This window comes from Tubulanus polymorphus, chromosome 1 (genome assembly GCF_964204645.1).
Source record: "Tubulanus polymorphus chromosome 1, tnTubPoly1.2, whole genome shotgun sequence".
In the NCBI taxonomy this organism is placed as follows: domain Eukaryota; kingdom Metazoa; phylum Nemertea; class Palaeonemertea; order Tubulaniformes; family Tubulanidae; genus Tubulanus; species Tubulanus polymorphus.
Genome location: NC_134025.1, coordinates 27,350,393 through 27,372,893, shown reverse-complemented (window position 1 = coordinate 27,372,893; position 22,501 = coordinate 27,350,393). Strand labels below are relative to the sequence as shown.

Sequence of the window (22,501 nt, the reverse complement as noted above, 5' to 3'; positions counted from 1 at the left end):
TCCAGCCTGATGAAGCTCTAGTGCCGATCCCACAAGTGTTTTACGCAAATAATTCATGGGCAGGCAGGCATGTTGCTAATAACAACGATAAAAGAAAAAAAAAGAAGGTGGCTACACATGAAAATAAGCTACAGTTTTATAGGCAAATAAATTATGCACACATATTTTGTCATATAAAACAATCTTCATTTGCTTCATTAATTCTAAGTAAGCAACAAATTTATTTTTCATCGAAGACAAGACTTGAATCATGCGTCGTCTTCGTGCGAATAATCAGTGTTTAGCAGTTGTTCGAGAGAACTGTTATTGATGATACCAAAAGTGAAAGACAACAAAAGTTGACTGAATTCCATACAAATCAGCCAAATTGCAATAATAATTCACCCAGCTATCTATGTTAGTATTGATTAAACTTTCGATAGAAATATCTACGAGTGACCAAAAAACAATTACCTAACCCTAACCCCTAGCTGGGGGATACGCTTAGTATAATAAGTAAATATATAGATATACGGCCATCATCAAAATTCACTTCGTTTCCGATTCATTTACTGAAATAAACCGAGTTAATTAGTCTAGAAAACAATGAACTTATTACCGCCTGGAAATTGAGACGATTTTCGGTTAAAGGCAGAACTCAGTAATCACAGACACGCTAACAATCACAATCTCTGAGCGCCATCTATCATCAATCATACAAAACATCACGACTGACCATTGTCAACATAAAGATCTACTCGACAATAACAATATGAATAGGTATTGATGATAAAAGTCTACTATTCTAGTCAGTAATGTATGACAGCAACAGAGTTGGAAAACACTCATATAATCAATCACACCGAATGAATGAGAAAATATACAGTAAAACCCACTCCTCTTAACAAGTACATATCTCAGAACCATCAAACAAACGGTCAAAATATGCAGAAGGCAGGGGTGGAAGGTTTTAACGGGATGAAGCGGGTCCGAGACATATTATGACGCACAAAATGGTTTTCGTTGTTCATAAGAAGAATGAGCATAATCATGAAGTATAGTAGAGAAAATCTGTTCGATTTTGGAATTCGGGGCTCGACTTGAGATATCTCGATGTTTCATCAATCTCGTATAATAATAATAATAATAATAGTAATACATCGAGCGATTAAAGCACCATTTCTAATAATTCAAATAATAGCACATAACATAAGCTCATATAACGACCATTTGCAACCTTCAGGTCTGATATCAGGGAAAAGAAAATGAGACCACAAATCATCCCTAATCTGTTGTTTTGACGTTTTCGAGTCGCTGCGAATGTAAATTCAAAAACATAAGAAAATATTCCAAAAACTCGCGTTCGACACTAAAAACTGTAATAATCTAATTTGTGTTCAAATAATTTGCAGACTTTCATCGCTGTCTTCACTACTAAATGCATCTACACACACGAAAAGACGAGTTCGCATTTCGATTTTCATATTTGTTCCGTATCATCAACATTATCACAAATAATTAGTCGCTCAAACATAAAGAGATATCACCAAAAAAACAATGTCCATCTACAAGTACGTTTATCAAACTGTTTTCTGAGGGTCGAGTCAGGGGATCAACCGCTATTCCACTGGTACGATTACGTGCGACAATTCGCGGGTTACCCGCACCACATTGACGACAAGAGGCACTAATCCACCGAATGAGGATCAACGTGTTACGTTTAAACGCCGAGATGCGATGAATTTTACGGAAGAACAATTTATGTCAGCAGACTAAAGTAGTGCCATCTATTGAGATGGAGCATTATCAGGGCAGGTGGGAGACCTGTACTTCCACATGATGACAAGGAGAGATGATATCATACACACTCGCGGTCACACAAAGTTCACTCCCGTCCCGTTTTAGAGGGCGTTCGTCTCTGAAAAAATAAGACGACACACAATCACGCGGTATCGACAACAATCTCGAGCAGAGCAGTCAATCTCTCTTATTACCAGATACAACCTGCAGCAAGAATTCAGAAATACCTACCATGACGACTGCGTTTTATTCATATTTCTAAGCGACTTTGTAGCCCACGTTCCGATTGTTTTCGTTTTTGTTGTTTTGGAACGCCGAGCCTGAGTCAAGAGATCATGGATGGGCTGTTTGTCTAATAAGGGAAGCAAACTGACTCCAAATGCTGAACAAAGATCGCTGTAAATGCAAGTGAAATTATACTAATAGACAGAAAGCAGTTACAGTTGCATGAGACCACATGAATACCCTGGACCCAGTTTTATAGACTGGTAATAACTTAATCATGGCGGCTAACTCAATTCATTTTCAATCGGGTTTAAGCTGGTACCGGTCTATATAACTAACATCCCCCGAGTCATGGATGGAAAAGTAAGATAACTTTTCTTACCCAATAAGTCCACAGCTTGCCGCTAAAATGGCATCGCTTTTGTATGGATCGTGAGCAATCACCTCCAAAAAGCTAATAATATGAGGCACATTTCCTTGAATCATAGCAACTTCAGCTACAAGTACAGACAATATTCATAATAATACAACCTAAACTGAACAAACAAATAATAATGATCAACAGTTTAATCGACATCGACTTACGATTAACTTGTTCTCCATCTCCCTTTAGACCTTGAACGATACCGGTGTACGCTTCTAAACAGCCTTCTCTCAACTCATTCAAATAATCAACCATATCGGGATCTTCCTATAAACACAATCAATGATACCAATAAGCGTCGATTCAATATAAACTTAAGAGAGTTTAATAAAAGAGAATCTTACTAGATTTTCAACTTCGGCCTGAGATGCTTGCTGGAGGGTTTGCAATACGACTACTAAATACTTCTGGAATTCATTTCCGATGGCTAAGGCGATGTCACCAAATACGGACAGAACTTGAGGTTTTACCGATCTATGAACGCCAGCATTCTAAACACAAAATAATAAAATAAAACATTCATGAATAAAACAATGCAACGTAACAAGTTACCGGCGACAGATGTGGCTCTACACAGAAAACTTACGCTAAGTATTTGTAGAAGGATAAGAACTATTTCATCACAGTAAGGGTGTATCAGTTTACCAAGGGCTCTACATAGATCACCAATGAGTCCTACAGCTGCTACACAGACCTACGTAGACAAAAGCACACTTTTTAAACCAGGTATCTTCGTAAAAAGAATTCCCCGATCACAATCAAAGTGTTGATACAAACCGCATATTCTGAAAAGTTCTTTAGGCCCATCATTAAGAAGTTCTTGAAGGTTTCCATATATTTCAGGAAATTACCGCCTAACACTGTAAGTAGGGGTTAAATTATGTATTACATGATGATTTTTCAAAATGTTCCGTCGAAACTAGATAAATGGTCTCTGATGAAAGTTCACCTTCAACTAATGTTGATACAGCGAGTAGAATGTCTTCTTGAACACCACCACATTTTCCAATGCAGTTATTCAACATTTGTAATAAGGCGTTCATGATTTGGTCAGATAGTTCGGGGGCATGTTCTGGTTTCACTTTACGAAGGACACTCTGCGATGATGAAAACAAAAACAAGTTAACGAAACAGTACAAACGGCATCGCAATTCAAAATTTTGTAAAATTCTCCCCATTACCTGTAGTGTAGCGCACAATAATGACTGCAGATCAAAGAACTGGACACGATCAGAATTTGATTGAATTGCCGACTAAAAAGACACAAGATACAAAGCCTTTCATGATGATTTATGCGTGAATAATTTTCAAAACGGTTTTAGAGAATAAAGAAATCGAAAAATACCTCCATATGTAACACTTTTTCTAAGCGTAGCAGGATTGTCATGGTAGTGGCTTGTACTGTGTTATAACAATCCTGCAAATGAATAATAACACAAATATTTACTAAGTTAGTGGTGTTGAATTAATACCACGAAGCATCTTAACTAATATCTCGTACCGTTGGACTATTTTTAATCATTTCCATAAGAGCTTCGTAAGCAGCATTTCGTAGATTGTGAGTGTTGCCATCAGTTCTGAAAAACATTTCATCAGTCAACGCGCATTCATATCAATATATGTAATTCACGTTCGATGAAATACGCACCGATCTGTGGTTACCAGTAGTTTCAAAACAATTTGATCGAAATATGGACTTAAACAATACGTCCTCGGTTCAACTTCATCATCGTGTACTTCGGCGGCTTCGTACGCCGCTTCTGCCAAACTTGAAAATGCCTGCAATTAAATCGATAGCGTTTTAGAAGGGAATGTTAATCATACAGGTCGGGGTAGACTCCAATGAAAATGCTGTGACAGTTCACATATTTCAATCATATATGGTTGGCTTCATGTAAACGCAGTGAAGTAGTGTGGAGGAGTGATCAGAGTCTGGCTTTGAACCCCATACATTACTGGTATCACTGGCTGAGATACTTATCCTCATTGCTTCTCCGAGTAAATGGGTCTATGAGTGCTAGTAACCTCAGATGTTACATCTTCCACACTTGCACATACAGGTCAGGGTTTATAATACCATTGTATAGGTGTATATGATCTATTCCGAGTGATAAGCAGGTTCGCGTCCTGCTGCTTAGAGCGAGGGCAACACTTCAAAGAGTATTATCTCCTTGTGAGGTTAAATGAACAATCCAATCGAATGAGTCTCAGGGAACCATGATCCGAATGACCAAATGCAATCAAGATAAGTAAGTAAGACATACCCAGCATACGTTAGCAGCCACTCGCGGGACAGCTTCCAAACCGATGACTAAATTCTCCAAAAGCGGGATTAAATAGGACTGGTTTATTCCGACTTCTGGCATAATCTCACAGACTCGACCGATCGTCCAGGCAGACGTATCACGAACGATAATTGACTGATCATTCAGGAGATGGATCAACTGAGGCATGGCTTCTTCGATCGTAGGAGCTAATGTACTCGGATCCGGGCCTTCTAGTATTGAACCTATCGATAGAAATTATGAAATACAACCATCACACTACTGAGTAAAACCTTACATAACTGTTAGATAAAACGAACGAATCATTGTTCATTACCTAATGACATAACCGCGGCATCCCTGAATCTCCAATCTGGGTTTATAATATTCTGAGTTATGAATGGGATAATGTGTTCTATGATCGTGTCCTCACAACACGAGGCTAACAACATCAAACAAACACCAGCAGCTTTACACGGATTCCATTCATCGTCGTCATCAAACTCTTCCTGTCGTAATTAATGAGTTATTAAATAATCAATTGTTCAAAACAAATGTTCAATGGAAAGTTGCAAACAGGGCTCACGGATCATCATGCCTACTTAGTAAAATGCTCGACAATCGGACGTTTTGTCCTATCTATCATGTACTTGTATAACCTCGATATCAAGACAATCCATGAAGCATCTTCAAAATTAACCAAATATTCCATCAACGGACAGATGAATGAAAAGTGATCACATTAGCCAGCTGGGATTTAAGTCCCTAGTGGGCAAAACATGTTTACCTGTTTTGTTAGACAAGATGTGAGAACTGGTATAAGGAATTGAAGTGCGCCTTTAGCGTAGAATCTACTGTTTTTTTCTGGCACTCGCCCTTGTTCAGTTGCCTAAAATCATTGAGAGCATTTAAGTAGACGGATCTTATGGTAAACTTACGTTTAAAACATAAAAGGTTCGATTGATTTTTTGCGTAATCCTATTCGGATCTCAATGAAATACCTCTGATGCCTCAATAGCCAAATCGACTTCTTCATCGCATACATTAGACCAGAATTCTATACCCTGAAGTGCCACGTCATCGATTTCACTTTTCATTGCTTCGAGCGAGATCTGTAAAATGCAACGCAGTGTCAATTATTTGCGATTCAAGATGAACCTTCTCGAAACCACTGTCATGAAGACAACTTACAGCAAATAGCGCAGGTCCCATGTAGGCTTCCATATAATGGTAATAGATGGACATAATCTTAACTAAACATTGTAGAGCGGCGACCTTGACCGGGGTATGAGCAGATTGAGTCGCTTCGCAGACAACTTGCATAATAAAATTCCTTTCGGTCTGAAAACATACGAGAAGTACAATAAATTCATTCCTAGAATATGTGTATATATATAATAATAATATATATTCATTCCACTATGTTATTCTCAATGATTTAGTAAGCTCATATTGAATTCTTACATCTTTATCGAAGTTAGCTCGCGTGAATTCTAGAGAATTGAGTAACGCGTTAGTGGCCGCTAGTCGAACGTGATCGCTGAAATAACAAAACACATATCAATTATAGAAACTAATCACAATCTTCGGAATAATCAGCAGAATAAGTCGATGATTCATTACTTTTGTTCCTCTTTCTTCATTCCGTGAACAATTGCCGTAAGAATTTCATTAGCTTGAGTTTGTAGGATGTTCCTTGGCTCCTGAAACAGATAAAACCTCATTCATAAACATATATTATATAGTGGATACGATACAAAGCGCTTATTATTAACGTGATGACTTACGATGTCCTGACATATATAGCCTATGGCCTCAAGGGTAGATTCCTTCATCATATCAGTGCTGGCTACTTTCGTAACGTTTTTTGTCAGACTCTGGATTACATCTGGCCACATGTTATGAGGTAATTCGACGCACGCGATGTATGCGACGCACTGAGCCGCTTGACTCGGTCTCATTCCCAACTCAGTTCCGAGGGTCTCTAAACACTGTTCAAATAAGACATATTTTCATTAGCATTCAAAATAGCGAATACAATACGGTCTACCTTCACCCCTCCCCCAGTCAAGACATTTTGATCTGTAATTTCATTAGTGATCAGTTGATTTAACTTAGTTATAATCAATTTGTTCAGACAGACTTGTTTTTTTTTGTTTTCGTCACCTATCTGTGATTTGTTTACGGTACTCAGCATATGCTCCCCTATTATTGAAAAACACGCTCTATAGGGATGCTCAGAGAACTGATAGATGAAAATGAAAACAATTTCATAGTTCATTTCTGAATGCAAAATCCTTACTGAACAAACTGAAGCATAATAAAGGCAGACCAACAACTGCTTATTGATGGAATAACGGATTGTCATTCAGAGAGCATGCGTGAGACTGATAGTAATACGTACATTGGCTTTCACGAAAGCCCGAATATTTTCCGGTATTTGTAACCAGCGTTGATGGTACTGCTCTCGAACTGATACATCTTTGGAATAGATCAAATTCTTCAGCTGTAAACCAGCTTGCATTCGAGCGACAAGACTGCATGTTCTATTTTTTAGTATTTCCGACAGGTCTTTGAGGAAACCGGGCTAAAAAAGAAGATTTCTCGCTGATAAAAAGAACCGCAGAATACAACATCGATGGCAAAAGAATATGCGCTCTATCAAATGAAGAACTTACCAAATCAGTAGTAGCAGCATGTTCCAGGTATTTCTGGGCACCTTCCAACTCATTGTTATCTGAAATTGAAAATTTAATGAAATCTTATGCTCGTTTAATACTTCTAAGTAATATTTTTAAATATAGGTAAGGTCATTGTAACCTTTACTGCTAGAGGTGTAAGCAAAATTTCTAATCTGAAAAATGACTATATGGCGGAATCTATTGCATAAATTAAGTAGGGTAACTACCACCTCACTGAAGAGAAAATAGTAGGCCTAAATGAAGCCTGCACTGCACAGAATCCAAGACCTAGAGATATATCTCAAGTCAAGCGCGACTGGTCTGGGCAATTTTGAAGGGAAATTAATCAAACTTCAAAATCTTTTTCTGCGATCATCACAGGTTTCTTGGATCCCTCTGATCAGTAACAGCACGTGTGAGAGAAGTGACCAGGTCGAGGACAGGCCAAGCATTTTTTATCATGGCAATCGAAAAAAGGTTGATTCAGAACAGAATGAGTATGAGAATGAGAAACTGGTTAAAATGAACGGTTTGGGTTAGGCCAATTTTCATCGACTTTTATGGACGAGTGCATGCAAAAAGACATAGTTTTCATGCCATACCCGGTGATACTGTCTTCTCGAGTACTGTCACTAGAGGGACATCCATCTTGCTCGTATATTCAGTGAACTGTAGCCGCCTTGTTTCTTCTTTTTCACCGTCGTCGATCCTGCCTTCAGCCGGTGGACCATGTGTGGAGAACTCGCGTAATGATACGTCTTTCTGGCCGGTCGCGATACTGTTTATTTGTATCCTACGTTTTCATTGGCTGAAATAACTGGCTAAACCCTCATCGTCCATTCAACAGCCAATGAAATCCGACGTTTCATAATGGTGCCAATTTGCTATAAAAAAAAGATTATTTTCACTGGGAATCGGAAAAAATAATTTTAAATGAATAAACGTTTTAGATAGATTTGCTATTTTTTGATATTTTACTAAATGAGATGTTTGATTAATGTGACTTTTATGAAATTGATAGATAGGAGTAAAAAGGCACTTTGCCGGTAGGTGCGGTGGAGAAAGTTAGCGACATTAAAAAACTTGAAACCGGTCCGACGAGCAATATCATTCTTAAACCGAAACTGAATTGGAAAAAATAGATGATTTTGTTTCAATCAAGATAGATTAAAAAAGATGTATCTCAATGAAATGATTAGAAAAACAATATTGGCGAATATATACTTTATTTTCATCTCAATGAGAAACGCTGATGAAGCTGGAATGAAAGATAAAAAATTAACGTAGCTAAAACATGAAAAATCCAAATGTGTCGATGCAATAAGGCTAAAATAAAGCAGATAATCACATATATATGCGATCACGTCGTTTCGTATAGTGGTCTCAAATGCGAACAGCGGTCGCTAGGTTGACGTGTTCGTTAGCTCCACTCTCTCTCTTGTCGAAGAAGGTCATCCGTCATACCATTCAGACGCTGCAAATTACACAATGTTTTCAAGGATCTGCAACCCCAGTAATGTCCGCTTGGCGACAGTTGGCTTATGCCGCAACTTCTCAACGACGCAGAGAGTTGACTCGAAGGTCGCAGTACTGGGCGCGAGTGGAGGAATCGGTCAACCGCTTTCTCTCCTGCTGAAAAACCACCAGCCATTGATCACTCACCTGGCACTCTACGACATAGCGCATACGCCCGGTGTCGCTAAAGACCTCAGTCACATCGAATCCCCCGGTGAAGTGACCGGACACTTGGGACCAGAATCGCTTGAAGAATGTTTGACCGGCTGCGACGTGGTTGTATTACCAGCTGGCGTTCCTCGAAAACCTGGTAAGTCGAGATTGTCTGGAAAATTATTTGATTGGTTTGAATGGCTTGTCTCATGTATTCTTATGTTCTTGGGGATAAATTTAGAGAAAATTTAAGGCCAATTTTATCGATACGTTCTCTACCTTCTTACATGGTGAATGCTGTTCATTATCAGTTGTCTTCTATTTTTAGGTATGTCCAGAGATGACCTTTTCGACACCAATGCCAGCATCGTACGCGACCTATGCGACGCTGCTGCTAGATACTGTCCTAAAGCTTTACTAGCGATCATCGCCAACCCGGTCAACTCAACCGTACCGATTGCCAGCGAAGTGTACAAAAAACACGGCGTTTACGATCAAAATAGAATCTTCGGCGTAACAACGCTTGACATTGTCAGAGCTAACAGATTCGTAGCCGAAGTAAAAGGTCTTGACGCTTCGAAAGTCAATGTACCGGTGATCGGTGGACACGCCGGTGCTACGATTATTCCATTGCTGTCCCAGGCGACGCCCCCTGTTTCTTTCCCGCCCGAAGAACGAGAGAAGCTGATCGTACGCATACAAAACGCAGGTACCGAAGTCGTAGAGGCTAAAGACGGCGCCGGGTCGGCGACTCTCTCGATGGCGTACGCGGCGGCTCGATTTACCAACTCGTTGCTCGAGGCATTGAGCGGTAAGAGCGACGTCGTCGAATGCGCGTTCGTCCGATCTGAAATTACCGAAGCGAAATATTTCTCGACGCCGCTCGTTTTAGGGCGAAACGGCGTCGAGAAAAATCTCGGCATCGGTAAAATTCTCAAGTACGAAGTCGACCTGGTCGATGCGGCGATGCCCGAGTTGAAGAAAAGCATCGAAAAGGGAGAAGCATTCGCGGCTAAAACCCTGTGAACGCGATTATTTTAACTCGAATACAAATTTACGAATTACAGTCCAAACTCTTCGTTTATCGGTGTTGTCGCATCCTTCGTGTACATTTTGAACTGACATTTTTTTTATCAGTTTGAAAATAGATAATGAAGCCGATACATTCTTCCTGCGTTCGAATCTTGCTTCAGTTTCGAATATACATGTAGTTTGCAATTGGAAGTGATAACGTTAAATGTGTACTTCTTATAGACATCGAAAAATTGACTAGATTGCGATTGTGAATAAGTATTTCTCTTTGTTGTTAAATGATTTGTTACATTAAACTTAAAAATTAGCGTTAATCGTAGGTTTTCGAGCAAGTTTTCTGACCGGTGAGAATAATCGGAGACATGTTTGATACGAGGAAGCCACAGATAACTTCCCACCTCGTAGTAATAGTTCGAAAAAGTAAATTGATAGTTATTTTAGATGTCACGAAAACCCGTCTAGATATTTAGCAGTGATCTTATTTATGTGCTACATTCATAAAAAACAGATAAGTGTGCTTATGTTAGATTATACTAAGATATATGTATATTACATGTGCAAACATAAGTACTTGATAGATTAATAAAAGTGTCCATATTGTTAAATTTTCGTTTGTCTCAATATTCTATTTTCGTCTTAACCTGTACTTTAGGTCACTGTCTGGTGGATAACAAAGCTGTGCAGTTTCAGTGACTAGCGGCATTATTTTAAAGGAATTCGTATTCACCTTGGAACCCAACCCAAGTCCTGTTTGGTCTAATAGTCGGATCCCAAGTCTTGTTTGGTCTAATAGTCGGATAGTTATAAGCATTCGAGTGTAGCCTATTTCATTAATATGGCTTGTTAATCATTATGAACAATATATGCCGGTATATAGAACAATATGTGTCACATCAAAAATACCAGGCATTGTGAGAAATGGCAGTGACCTAAAATCCTCGGTGAACTCCTTTCCGGTAAGCCGATTCCAGAAAGCATTAAGGTAAAATTCATTTTAAGCCAGACATAATGTTGATAAATGGTGAGCTTTATTCCATTTTTCATACAATGAATCTACAATTTTTTAAAGATACAAAAATATCCATATGATTAGATGTGTTGTCTGCACGCATCAACTACATGTGTAATATATAATACACGATTACACTAAAAACTCATTACGACAATGCTTTGAGTACTCTTAAGAACTATGGTAGTGTTTATGAGTTTTTGAGACCCTACTTAGCTGATTGAACATTGTAGTGCCACTCCGGTTCAATGGAACAAAAAGTAGATTAATATACCAGTATGTCATGAAATTATTACCTATGAAGCCATATGTTGATGAATTATATTTATAGCATTGTACTTACATCTACATACATTCAACTTCGTTTTTAAAGACCTTGCTATGCTTCTTTAATACAGCGGTATATACCATACGTAATACTCACTATTGTAATATATAAACAAATAATAATAATCATTAGCACCAAATTTAGACAAAAAATGAAACACCTTGAAGAATAAATAAATATTTAACATGTTATCTCTCAAATATGTTGACCTTAATATGTTTAATAAAGATTCCTTGAAATAATGTAAAACCTAGCCAGACATCAGTATAAACTGTGATTCAAACAAATACCGACTAAGGGTCTGGTTTCATAATATGCTTTTAAGTTCATGATCATAATATGAATGAAATAAAATTATTCACAAACATGAATATCCAACCAACGATAAAGGGAGAAAAGTTTATAACTGAAGAGAATGCTTTCAAAATGTCCTAATTTGCGGTCCTTCTAATAACTATTTTCAAGGAATGGAATATTTAGATGAACGAAATTCAGAGATTTAAAAAAAGTTCTTACCAGTTCTAAACTTTTCTCCCTTGATTGTGGGATGGACATTCTAGTCATTATTTGCAACATATAGCAAATTCTCTGCACTATTTACACAGAACATGATCCTTCACTAGAATTAGCCCTTGGTTAAGCAATGCACCATTGCAATGCTAGTTATATGTGCAAATAATGCACATGTTATGTAAAGTAAACAAATATCTGATCTGCAAGTTTTACACGTCACATTTGACTATAACTAGAAATTATTACATATACCACACAAATTGGAATAGTGATTACGAAAAATGGCTTAAAATTTTTCAAATTAATAGGGGAATAATCAAAGAACAAAAAATCCCTCATCAGTGTTAATAAATATTTGGAATGGTAACAAAGAGGGGGAGTCGTTGAAAGTCTTAATTTAACTCGACATAGTTGGCCGGAAATAAACCAAAAGCTCCATTAAACTGTCCTCGCCACCATCCTTCATCAATCTGAAATAATAAAGTTGATAATGATAATATTCACTTAGACACCAAGTAAGGTGACATTTTTTGTGGAAGATTGTAACATGTTTGAATTTTTCGTCTAATAGTGGACTGGCTTTTATGACAATTCAAATTGCAAAATGCAAGAACTGAGGCCCAAAATGATTTGAAATATTGAATCATCTACTTATGTATATACCTGTTCGATATCAGTAATGACATCACCGGGGTCAAAACTCAACTCATCATCATCAGCTATAGAATATGAAAACATTGAAACTAATAAAATATCGATTTACATACTATTGTAAGTCAGTTTCAATCAACTTGACAAGTACTTACCAGCTTGATAATCATACAAGGCAACAGCAGTCAGTCCGGTTTGTGTAAGTGGGTTATCATCTAAAGGATGATCAGTTGTTTCGACCAGATTTGATGCTTGATCGATATCTACGTCGTCCTGTTGCTGCTGTTGTGTGTAAACTGGTTCAGGCTCTGGAGGTTGCATGCCTGGAAGACGGAACCCGGGTAATGATCGTCTTTTTTCTTCTTGTTTCTCCTCTTCCTCCTCTTCAATGTTTTCAACTTGTTCCTCTTCTTCAGGTGTTGGAGGTCGCATGGCATCGAGTTCAGCGAGTTTCGCTTGTCTAGCCTGAATGCATGGAATATTGAAGTGAAATCATGAATCTCATACTTAATTTCATTAAATTTTAAGATATTCTTACTTCTTCTACTTTCTTCCATTCCTCTTTTTCTTGTTCCTCTTTCTCTTTACGGCGGCGTCTTTCTTCTTCTGCTCGTTTCTTTGACTCTTCTTCTGTATTTTTAGCAAGGTTTTCAAACCGAGCACGTAAGTTGCTGGCACCTGAACCTGGAAATTCAGGATGAATTGAATTTGAATTAAGGTAATGCTCATCCAGAAATAAAAAAGTATGAATACTGTAGATTTTATATATCACCTCGCGCTACAGCGGGTTTTTCATAGGAAGACTGAGACTGAGGTCCCTTCATTTCATCATACGAATGTGCAGCCTATAATAACAAATTATTTTATCACTTTCATAGTCTCTTTCTGATCGAAATATCCATAGAACGGATTTCAGTACCATGAAATATCTTACATAATAAATCAAACTATCGTCCTACCTTATCAACTTTGTCAGATTCTACTCCGAACTTTCCACCAAATCCCTTACTCATATCAGTTTGTGATGGATGAAGTTCTGTTTTGCTACTTTCTGTAAAGTCTTTAGCAGACGCATCCTGTCTGTCAGTTTGTACACCATATTTACCTCCGAAACCAGCGGAGTAATCTACAGAATTAATTAAAACTTTTATTTCTGACATAATGAGAAGTAAACTGGATTAGAACTATATTTGCATTACATCAAATACCTTTTTGTGAGCCATGTTGCTCAAGTTTTTCCTGGTGTTCATACCCAAGTGCCGATGCGTCCTGTCTGTCTTTCTGTACACCATATTTACCACCAAATCCTTTTGAATGATCTGTAAAATAAAACGATCCATTTTCTCATTCAAAAGGTCCTTCTAAGAAAATACCCTTAACATCTTTAATTATCATTCATCCAGTCAACGAATTGATTACCTTTTTGTGAGGCATGTTGCTCGAGCTTTTCTTGGTGCTCATACCCAAGTGCCGAGGCATCTTGTCTGTCTTTCTGCACTCCAAATTTACCACCAAATCCTTTTGAATGATCTGAAAAATATTCCATAGAATATCTACCATATAGTACATGCAGTAATCATGTAGGGAGAATTTGTACTATCACATTCCGATTCAAACAGAAGATTTTCTCTGTTTCTTAATCCTGCCAAATCAGAAATAACACTCATAAAAAAAGATTTAGATAAATAACTACCCATTTGCGATGCATGCATTTCAGTCTTTTCAACATGATCCCATCCAACTGCTGATTTGTCCTGTGCATTAGTCTGTACTCCATACTTTCCTCCAAAACCTTTGGCATAATCTACAACCAAGAAAAGATTGTTACAGAAAAACATACATGTTTCATTCCAGATTTATTGATTGACATAAAGCAAATCATTGTAAAAGCCTAGGTACATTATGTATATAATATTCAACAAAATTGAGTGTTGAATACTGGGAATGTGTAAAAAGCAAATATTCTAAGCTATTCTAAAAGCTGAAATAAAAAAAGGTTTCAAATTCAAAAGCATAACGAGCTGCAAAAAATCATGTTAGTGATAGATATAGGAGTATAAACGCAACATCGAACTTGGAAAAATGACCAAGAAAATAAATCAAACCAAAATTAAACCCATTTCCACGGTCAATAATAATGGTTCAAATTAATGAACGAAAATGAAATACTGGAAACATAGACATACTGGTACATACTACAGGGAGCTATACAGTCAACCTGCAATCAATACCATCAGACCAATATTTCCATCATTATTAATGAGAATTGAACTAACAGTTCCAATAATCAAATACTGTTGTTGTACCAAGAGTTTTGTAAAAAGTCATCAGACTTAGACTGTTATACCAGTATGCTATAGCTACAGTATGTATATGTTTATACGTTGATACTATTGAACTAATATAAGCACAACAGTTAAAACGATAAAAGACCTGTCTGTGATTCATGCTTTTGAAGTTGATCAACATTTCCCCAGCCGACAGCTGATTTGTCTTGTCTGTCTGTCTGGACACCGTATTTACCACCAAAACCCTTTGAATAGTCTGAAATATTATATATTATTTCAAATCATTACAAATGGCCATGAACTGCAAACTCTGCATGCCATATGTTCTTCCAACCACCGAGTGAGAATATATGATACCAAAGTACAAAACACTTATCCTCACTCTCTCATTGAGGTTCTATGGGTAATTTTTACTGGAGGGAAAATAATTACCTTTTTGTGACTCATGTTTGTCAGTTTTCCCTTCATAATCCCAACCGACTGCAGACTGAAATGATATTCCAGAATTTTAGAACTGGGTAAAACAGACTTTCAACATCTAGATATAGTTTGGGGAATGTAAGTTAAGTAATTTTTAACTTATTTATGAATATAATTATACCTTATCGACCCGGTCTTTACTAACACCGTATTTTCCACCAAACCCAGTCGAATAATCTGAAGTTAAAAGCCAATGAACATTCACGACAAACTACATAAAATATTCAACTAAGATTGAAGTAGTAGTGAACAACTTTGGTAATCCAATATCATGCGGGGTAGAAATGTGTGGAAGTATTACAATCAAGCTGGACCTACATCAACCAAAAATGATTCCAATGTTTTTGTTGGCCGGTTTTTGTACTCCCTGATAACTGACAAGGAATCAGAGGTTTTCTATTACCTTTCTGGGAAGCATGCTTTTCTGTTTTTCCAGTATATTCATATCCAACTGCCACCTAACATTGGACAACACAAAAACACAGTTAAACACAAGAAAGCTTACTGTCAAATACACCAACTCAAAATCCATGCATAGTGCTGCATCAAACATATACTAAAATTTTTAGTAGAATTCCACAAAGTGTTCATCGGTTCACCTTCAAAAACTCACAAAGGGAAAACACCATTAAAATGAAAAGATCGAGGCTGTTTCTTCATTTTGAGGTTTTTGAATTTGTATAATAACATATCACAAGTTTTATCACGTTTAAGAAGAGTGTTAAAAAAACATGCTTAAAAAATTGAATTTAGAAAATTGTTTTACCTTATCTTTGCGGTCTTGTTGCACACCGTATTTACCACCAAACCCTTTGGCTGCATCAGTTTGACTCGCATGTTTGGAAAGCTTTTCTACGTGATCATGACCAACAGCACTCTATACAGAAACAAACATACGTATCTCAATAACTACAGTAAATCATGCTTTGCTATACAAAATATGTTATCCGTGATATACATATTACAATAAATGATCTCTTTATTACCTTATCCATTCGATCCTGTTGCACACCAAACTGGCCACCGTATCCATACGATGCTTTCGGCCCAGATTCAAGTTCTTTCTGCTTCATATTTGCATGATCCTTAACAACATTCTGCCTCAACTCAGAAATACTGAAACGAATATAAGACCGTTAATAAGTTCAACATTTTGTAGACAATAAATTCAAGTTCAGGTCATTCAAGCGAACCGCAGTGGGCCAAGAAAGTAAAAGGATATAATTGACAGTACTTACTTGAAAGATTCAACCTTTCCTGATCCTTCCACCGTTTTAGCTCCCCATCTTTGTTCTTCTTCAGATACATCATTCTGTCAGGGATGAAAATAATCTTATCATATTTGGGATGAAATAAGGGAAAAAAACCTAAGCAGTCGATCTGGGCATCTCTGAGTCACCATCATCACCATTGGTTCTGCTTCTACATTAGCTAGGCATCCTGAGCAAGCAATCAGTCTCTGAGCATACTGCACCATACACCTGAAGACAGGTGATGCATCATCTTTAATTGACCTGGGTAGGTCGGAGGAGTGGCGTCCAGAGTGAGCCTGGTACTTTTGGAGCTTCCAACAATGGGAAAATTCGATGGCTTTCTGAGCTGGGGTGTTGGATTCCATACATAAGATGTGTCTGAACATAATTTAAGTATCATTACTCACTACAAAGTCAGGGTCAGTTTCCCAATCATCATCATCATCAGCAACTGATCTGTTTATATTTGCTGCAGCTTGTGACTTCCACATTTCCTTTATTTTTCTTTTTCAAGTATTGGTGGGATTCTGAAATAAATACCGCAACTTTAAAATGTAGTATGCAATAACTGTATTTACCCACTTTTTAAAACTAACATTTGGTAAGCAATTAATAAATTAACAATATCATTTGACAATAAAATTTGAACTTATGTAGGCCCAGGATAAACTTGTAAGATAACCTTTGTAAGGTTTGCGTTCAAGAAGTTTTTACGTTAGCATCGTTAACTGGTATAGTATACGGATGGGGTGTGACGTATCAATAAACGAATTGAATTGGATTGAATTAAAAAGTAAATCGATAAAGACGCAATTAAGGGTTCGTTTTGAAATGAAACCACTTGAACTTATCACAGACCGGGATAACGATAGACGATTGTAATCAGAAAGTGTACGCATGAGTCTAAAACAAAATTCCACTATTTTCCACTTACAAAATAAAAACTGAAGCGATGAGTAATAAAATCTATATTTACTTCCGGGTTTGCCGCTTCTCGAGCTGGTAAACATCAGCCGGATGGGAAAAATGTCCGCATCAGACACAAGCGGCGCTGCATATTCTACAGAATACTACGCATGGCGCACTAGAACCCGGAAGTATAAGAGTAAAAGCATGGGTAAACATTCGAAAAAAGCACAGAAAAAGAAAAATACCACGGATGGTGATGATGGTAAGTTGATGTCAGTTATAGATTACCGCAATTGTCATAGTATCTGATTAGTTTTGATTTGTATTCCCTTGAAGTAATCATCAGAGGCAGAAGTAGACCCAGATTTTTCGGTAAATTCAATTAAATTTAATTTTAGTAATAAATTGGCTTAAAATAGAAGTGATTATATTTAGGTATAGCCGTTGTTCAGCCTGATATTCAGCTTTCTAAGAAGAAGCAACAGATCATGGCGAAAACTACGTCATCAAAAAATTCGAACCATCAACAAAAGAAAATGACATCTGAAAAACCAATCAATAACAACAAAGTCAAAGGCAAAGCAAATGGGAAAAATGCAGTTGTTCTCACAAAGAAGAAAAGAAAAAGAGAAGAAGAGACTATTGAAGGTATTAAACATCCATTCTTAAAAATCAAATGAATTTATATTTGAACTTAAATTTGATGGTTTTGTTTTTCCATTAGTTCCGGCTGCTGCCAAAATTCCAAAAGTTGTAGAAGATGAAAGTGAAGATGATGATGATGATGATGATGAAGAGTTTGATAGCGATGATAGTTCAGGTTATGAAGATATACTTATGGAAGAGGTTGATGATGTTAGTGATGATGAAGAAGAAAATGAGGGCGATTTGTCTGATGAAGATGAAGAGGATAGTGGTGAGGAAGATGAAGAAGGGAGTGATGAAGAGGCTGAAGCAGAGAATGTAGAAAATGATATCCAGGAGGATGATGATGTAGATGAGAGTGATGGGGAGGATGAAGAAGATGACGATGATGAATGTGAGGATGGTGAAGAGGAGAAAGTGGAAAATGGAACTAAAGATTCAGATAGTCAATGTAAGCTTTCTTTAGTTGTAATTCAATGCAGTAATAGTGCTGTTTATTTATCGGTTTCTGTTATTGAATTTATTGTTTTATTTACAGTACCGGGTAGTAGCACTATCATTAGCGATACATCGTTTAAATCATTGGAAGGTGTTGTTTGTGATGCAACTCTGAAAGGAATTAATGATATGGGTTTCACTCATATGACAGAAATCCAGTCGAAAACGATACCACATCTATTAGAAGGAAGGTACGAACGATAGTAATTCACCATAAACAATGGGATTCAAAAGAAAATACACGGGTTGAATCGAAAGACAATTATTTTGTGAAAAGGTCATCAAGAGCGAGGGTTTTATATTATTTTGTCTCCGACTTTTATTTCAGGGATTTGTTAGCTGCTGCCCGAACTGGTAGTGGTAAAACCTTGGCTTTTCTCATTCCCGCTGTTGAATTGATGTTTAAATTACGCTTCATGCCTCGCAACGGAACGGGGTGCATTATCATATCTCCTACACGTGAGTTATCTATGCAGACATTCGGCGTTTTAAAGGAAGTATTGAAGCATCATTGCCACACGTACGGACTTATAATGGGAGGAACGAACAGACAAGAAGAGGCAAAAAAACTAGCGAAAGGAATTAACATTATAGTTGCTACACCTGGTCGACTTTTAGATCATCTTCAGGTTTGTAATTGAGACTCGAATTAAGTAATTCAACAATACGCTTAAAAGAGCTTTAGAAATAAGAATGCTGTTTGGTTTATATCCGTAGAACACTTCAGAGTTTATGTACAAAAATCTACAATGTCTTATCATTGATGAAGCGGACCGGATTCTCGACATCGGATTTGAAGAGGAGATGAAACAGATTATGAAACTGCTGCCGAGTAAGTTATCATATGTTTATTATATTTTAGTGCTAGAAGTTGACTACTATTTGATTAACTATTCAAATATTTCAGAACGGCGGCAGACCATGTTGTTTTCTGCGACTCAAACTCGAAAAACTGAAGATCTGGCGCGAATTTCTCTAAAAAAAGAGCCTTTATACATCGGAGTCGACGATAAACGTGATCAAGCTACCGTTGATGGCTTAGAACAGGTACTATCATAGTTTTTATTATAAAATGCTTACAAAGCTATATTGCACATGGCTCTTATGTTGTTTGTTTTGATTGCAGGGCTATGTTGTGTGTCCGATTGAAAAGCGATTTATGTTGTTATTCACATTTTTGAAAAAGAATCGCAAGAAGAAAGTGATGGTTTTCTTCAGTTCGTGTATGTCCGTCAAATATCACAATGAACTACTCAACTATATTGATCTGCCAGTGCATTGTATTCATGTAAGTAGAAAAAAATCTTAACCACTTCTAACTACTTTTATTACTTTAAATCTTTACGTATCAGTAAAAAATGATCAGTTGAAAATTATCTTTAGTTTTGCTCTAAATCATCGGATGAATTTGATTCATTTCAGGGCAAACAAAAACAAACCAAACGTACGCAGACTTTCTTCCAGTTCTGTAATGCAAAAGAATCAATCCTATTGTGTACTGATGTGGCAGCGAGAGGTTTGGATATCCCGAGAGTTGATTGGATTGTTCAGTATGATCCTCCTGATGATCCAAAGGTATTTGATTCTGTAAATCATATTTTGCACCTCCAAAAAAAAAAATTGAGAAATTCTCCATTCTGAAGATGTGGTTTATTTCCAGGAATATATCCACAGAGTTGGTCGTACCGCTCGAGGTGAAGGGGGTATCGGACACGCCCTTCTTATACTGCGTCCAGAGGAATTAGGATTCTTGCGCTATCTTAAACATGCTAAAGTACCACTCAGTGAATTCCAGTTCTCGTGGAATAAGATATCTAATATACAACCTCAGGTACGTAACTTAAGAGATACAGTCTCCATTTACTGAGCTAGATTTTAACCCTAACTCATGATTACTTTCTGTTTACAGTTAGAGAAGTTAATTGAAAGAAATTATTTCCTTCATAAATCAGCGCAGGAGGCATATAAAGGTTACGTTCGCGCTTACGCATCACACGCTCTCAAATCAATCTACGATGCAAATAATCTGGATCTAACTAAAGTGGCGTTATCATTCGGATTCAAGATCGCGCCATTTGTAGATTTGAGTATCCTTTTAAAAATAGAAATAATACAAAAACTAATGATATTGTTCACTGCCAACCACGAGATGATACCTTTAGTTCCGGTTCCACCATCATCATTGCCGCTATGAGTTATCTCAGAGCTGATCCTACTTATTCACTGATATGGAATGATACAGCTCCTGATTGGCTGGCAATGTCGTCAAATTGTTTCATTTTCTTATGAACAATATCTGACCATGCAATAGCTGTATTGTTTACGAGATAACTCATAGTATTGACCGGATAGAAACTCGGTGACGGCTAACTTGTAACCCTGCTAAGTACCGGTGTCGGTATTAGTTTATAATCCTTGACCAATAAAAAAGATGTGCATTCTAGTAAAGATGGAAAGAAGGTTTCAAAAAGAGGAGGAAAACCGGGAGGATATGGTTACAACAAGCAGAAGACCGCGCAAAAGACCAAAATCTATAAACAAGTTGGAACCGCTAAGAAAAATCGACAGTTTTCCCGATAACAATGACTATGAATGTTGTATGAAATGCATTTTAAAGACTTTATATCAGCTTTTCGGAATCGAGTCAATGCTGATTTAGAAATCGTCTTCATCTGTACATCGTTGATGCGTAATTGTGAAATATATATGATTTTATGACTTCATAAAGAGTAGTTTATCTTGTCCTATTTTGACTGAAGGGAATATGACAAAATTTGATGAGATACTGGAGAAACATCAATTTTACTGAAATCTATCAAATCAATCTTTATTTTCCATCCTTTCAAATTGAAGTATCTGTTAACATAATTTTTATCCCGGTGGCCAACCCATCTGACGTCCTCCTAGTACATGAACATGTAGATGATTGACAGATTGAGCTCCATCCTTTCCATTATTGATGTCTGTAAAATACACGATGAATAACACTATAAATTCTATTTTCAATTTATAAGCTGAATAGTTTTCTTCAACTTACTAATTCTAAATCCATTTGACAAATTTTCTTGAGCTGCCACTTTCTTGGCAACAAGTAATAGATGACCGAGTAGCTGTAGATAAGAGTTGCGTCAAAAGTTAATTGAGTTTCCATAATATCCAACTTTGAAGGATGATTTTGAAGCATTTGTTGTACATGTACTTACAGATTTGTCTTCTATGTCTTTAGCTTCACTCAACATAGGAATCCTTTTCAATGGGATTACCAAGAAATGAACGGGTGCCTGGGGATTCACATCTCTGAACGCTAAACACTGGAAAATTGTGTAGGGCCCTATAGTTGATATAAATAACCGGTATATGCCACATAAATCTGAAATAGTTGAGTACGTTATTCACACCTCATCATCCCTATAGATGATATCTGCTTTGATGCTTCCATCAATTATCTTATCGAAAATAGTTGGCTCTCCCGTCGTGAATGTTGCTTGTCTCGCTTTTTCAACTTCATCGCTCATCCATCGTTTGGAGCAAAACTGAAAATATTGACCGAAATTCGAGATCTGTGGCTAAGGAAAATCTGACATTAATCGGATTCGAACCCCCTTAGCCGTTCAGATTTAGCCAGCGAACTACAATATTCAAAAATATGAAGATATTGTCAAGATTATGCATCACATCTACACACCGTGTGTGAGTATATTCCACATTTTGATGACAGTGCATTTGCTGAAACATATTTCAACAATCTGGATCCAGTAGAAACAATTAATTTTGACATTTCGTATTTTCTGTTGACATTGAATTAATTTTCTTCCGGGTATGCGTAATTGGTAATGCGCATCGAACCCACTTGT

General features: G+C 37.1%; 5 protein-coding genes across 9 annotated transcripts; 2 read left to right on the top strand and 3 right to left on the bottom strand.

Annotated features, from left to right (window-relative positions):
* Positions 1-920: 920 nt before the first annotated feature.
* Positions 921-8,163, bottom strand: LOC141899776 (importin subunit beta-1-like). Its single transcript, XM_074786297.1, has 23 exons — positions 7,976-8,163; positions 7,371-7,429; positions 7,097-7,279; positions 6,480-6,683; positions 6,316-6,395; positions 6,157-6,232; positions 5,884-6,033; positions 5,694-5,804; positions 5,480-5,581; positions 5,030-5,201; positions 4,693-4,937; positions 4,077-4,207; positions 3,930-4,005; positions 3,774-3,845; positions 3,610-3,681; positions 3,378-3,525; positions 3,206-3,288; positions 3,015-3,122; positions 2,773-2,919; positions 2,590-2,695; positions 2,387-2,501; positions 2,011-2,175; positions 921-1,897 (listed from the first exon to the last, which is right to left on the bottom strand). Coding segments are annotated over exons 1-23 (2,652 nt in total). The 5' UTR covers positions 8,022-8,163; the 3' UTR covers positions 921-1,896.
* Positions 8,164-8,794: 631 nt separating this feature from the next.
* LOC141914777 (malate dehydrogenase, mitochondrial-like) lies at positions 8,795-10,662 on the top strand. Its single transcript, XM_074806070.1, has 2 exons — positions 8,795-9,198; positions 9,370-10,662. The coding sequence occupies exons 1-2, from the start codon at positions 8,862-8,864 to the stop codon at positions 10,065-10,067; spliced, it is 1,035 nt and encodes a 344-aa protein (XP_074662171.1). The 5' UTR covers positions 8,795-8,861; the 3' UTR covers positions 10,068-10,662.
* Positions 10,663-11,092: 430 nt separating this feature from the next.
* On the bottom strand, positions 11,093-17,636 carry LOC141898136 (uncharacterized). 5 transcript variants are annotated; one of them, XR_012618515.1, is made up of 19 exons: positions 17,530-17,586; positions 17,003-17,122; positions 16,581-16,654; positions 16,329-16,458; positions 16,109-16,219; positions 15,746-15,800; positions 15,464-15,519; positions 15,295-15,349; positions 15,008-15,118; positions 14,268-14,378; positions 13,994-14,104; positions 13,783-13,893; positions 13,534-13,700; positions 13,347-13,419; positions 13,113-13,258; positions 12,730-13,039; positions 12,587-12,642; positions 11,927-12,393; positions 11,093-11,505 (listed from the first exon to the last, which is right to left on the bottom strand). XR_012618515.1 is itself a non-coding variant. In XM_074783969.1 (18 exons), the coding sequence occupies exons 2-18, from the start codon at positions 17,084-17,086 to the stop codon at positions 12,316-12,318; spliced, it is 1,839 nt and encodes a 612-aa protein (XP_074640070.1). In that variant the 5' UTR covers positions 17,087-17,122; positions 17,572-17,636; the 3' UTR covers positions 11,093-12,315. The 5 variants fall into 5 exon arrangements, 4 of the variants coding, with proteins under 4 accessions (XP_074640070.1, XP_074640069.1, XP_074640072.1 ...); XM_074783969.1 differs by having other exon boundaries at positions 11,093-12,393; positions 17,572-17,636; XM_074783968.1 differs by having other exon boundaries at positions 11,093-12,393.
* Positions 17,634-21,363, top strand: LOC141898135 (uncharacterized). The gene is made up of 12 exons (XM_074783967.1): positions 17,634-17,766; positions 17,940-18,152; positions 18,229-18,600; positions 18,688-18,838; positions 18,976-19,276; positions 19,365-19,479; positions 19,555-19,694; positions 19,774-19,935; positions 20,070-20,222; positions 20,308-20,478; positions 20,557-20,734; positions 21,079-21,363. Exons 1-12 carry the CDS (start codon positions 17,709-17,711, stop codon positions 21,225-21,227), a joined length of 2,163 nt encoding a protein of 720 aa, XP_074640068.1. The 5' UTR covers positions 17,634-17,708; the 3' UTR covers positions 21,228-21,363.
* A 116-nt stretch (positions 21,364-21,479) lies between these two features.
* Positions 21,480-22,465, bottom strand: LOC141914465 (putative HIT-like protein Synpcc7942_1390). The gene is made up of 5 exons (XM_074805691.1): positions 22,333-22,465; positions 22,046-22,180; positions 21,851-21,958; positions 21,685-21,757; positions 21,480-21,610 (listed from the first exon to the last, which is right to left on the bottom strand). Exons 1-5 carry the CDS (start codon positions 22,423-22,425, stop codon positions 21,519-21,521), a joined length of 501 nt encoding a protein of 166 aa, XP_074661792.1. The 5' UTR covers positions 22,426-22,465; the 3' UTR covers positions 21,480-21,518.
* Between the last annotated feature and the right edge of the window lie 36 nt (positions 22,466-22,501).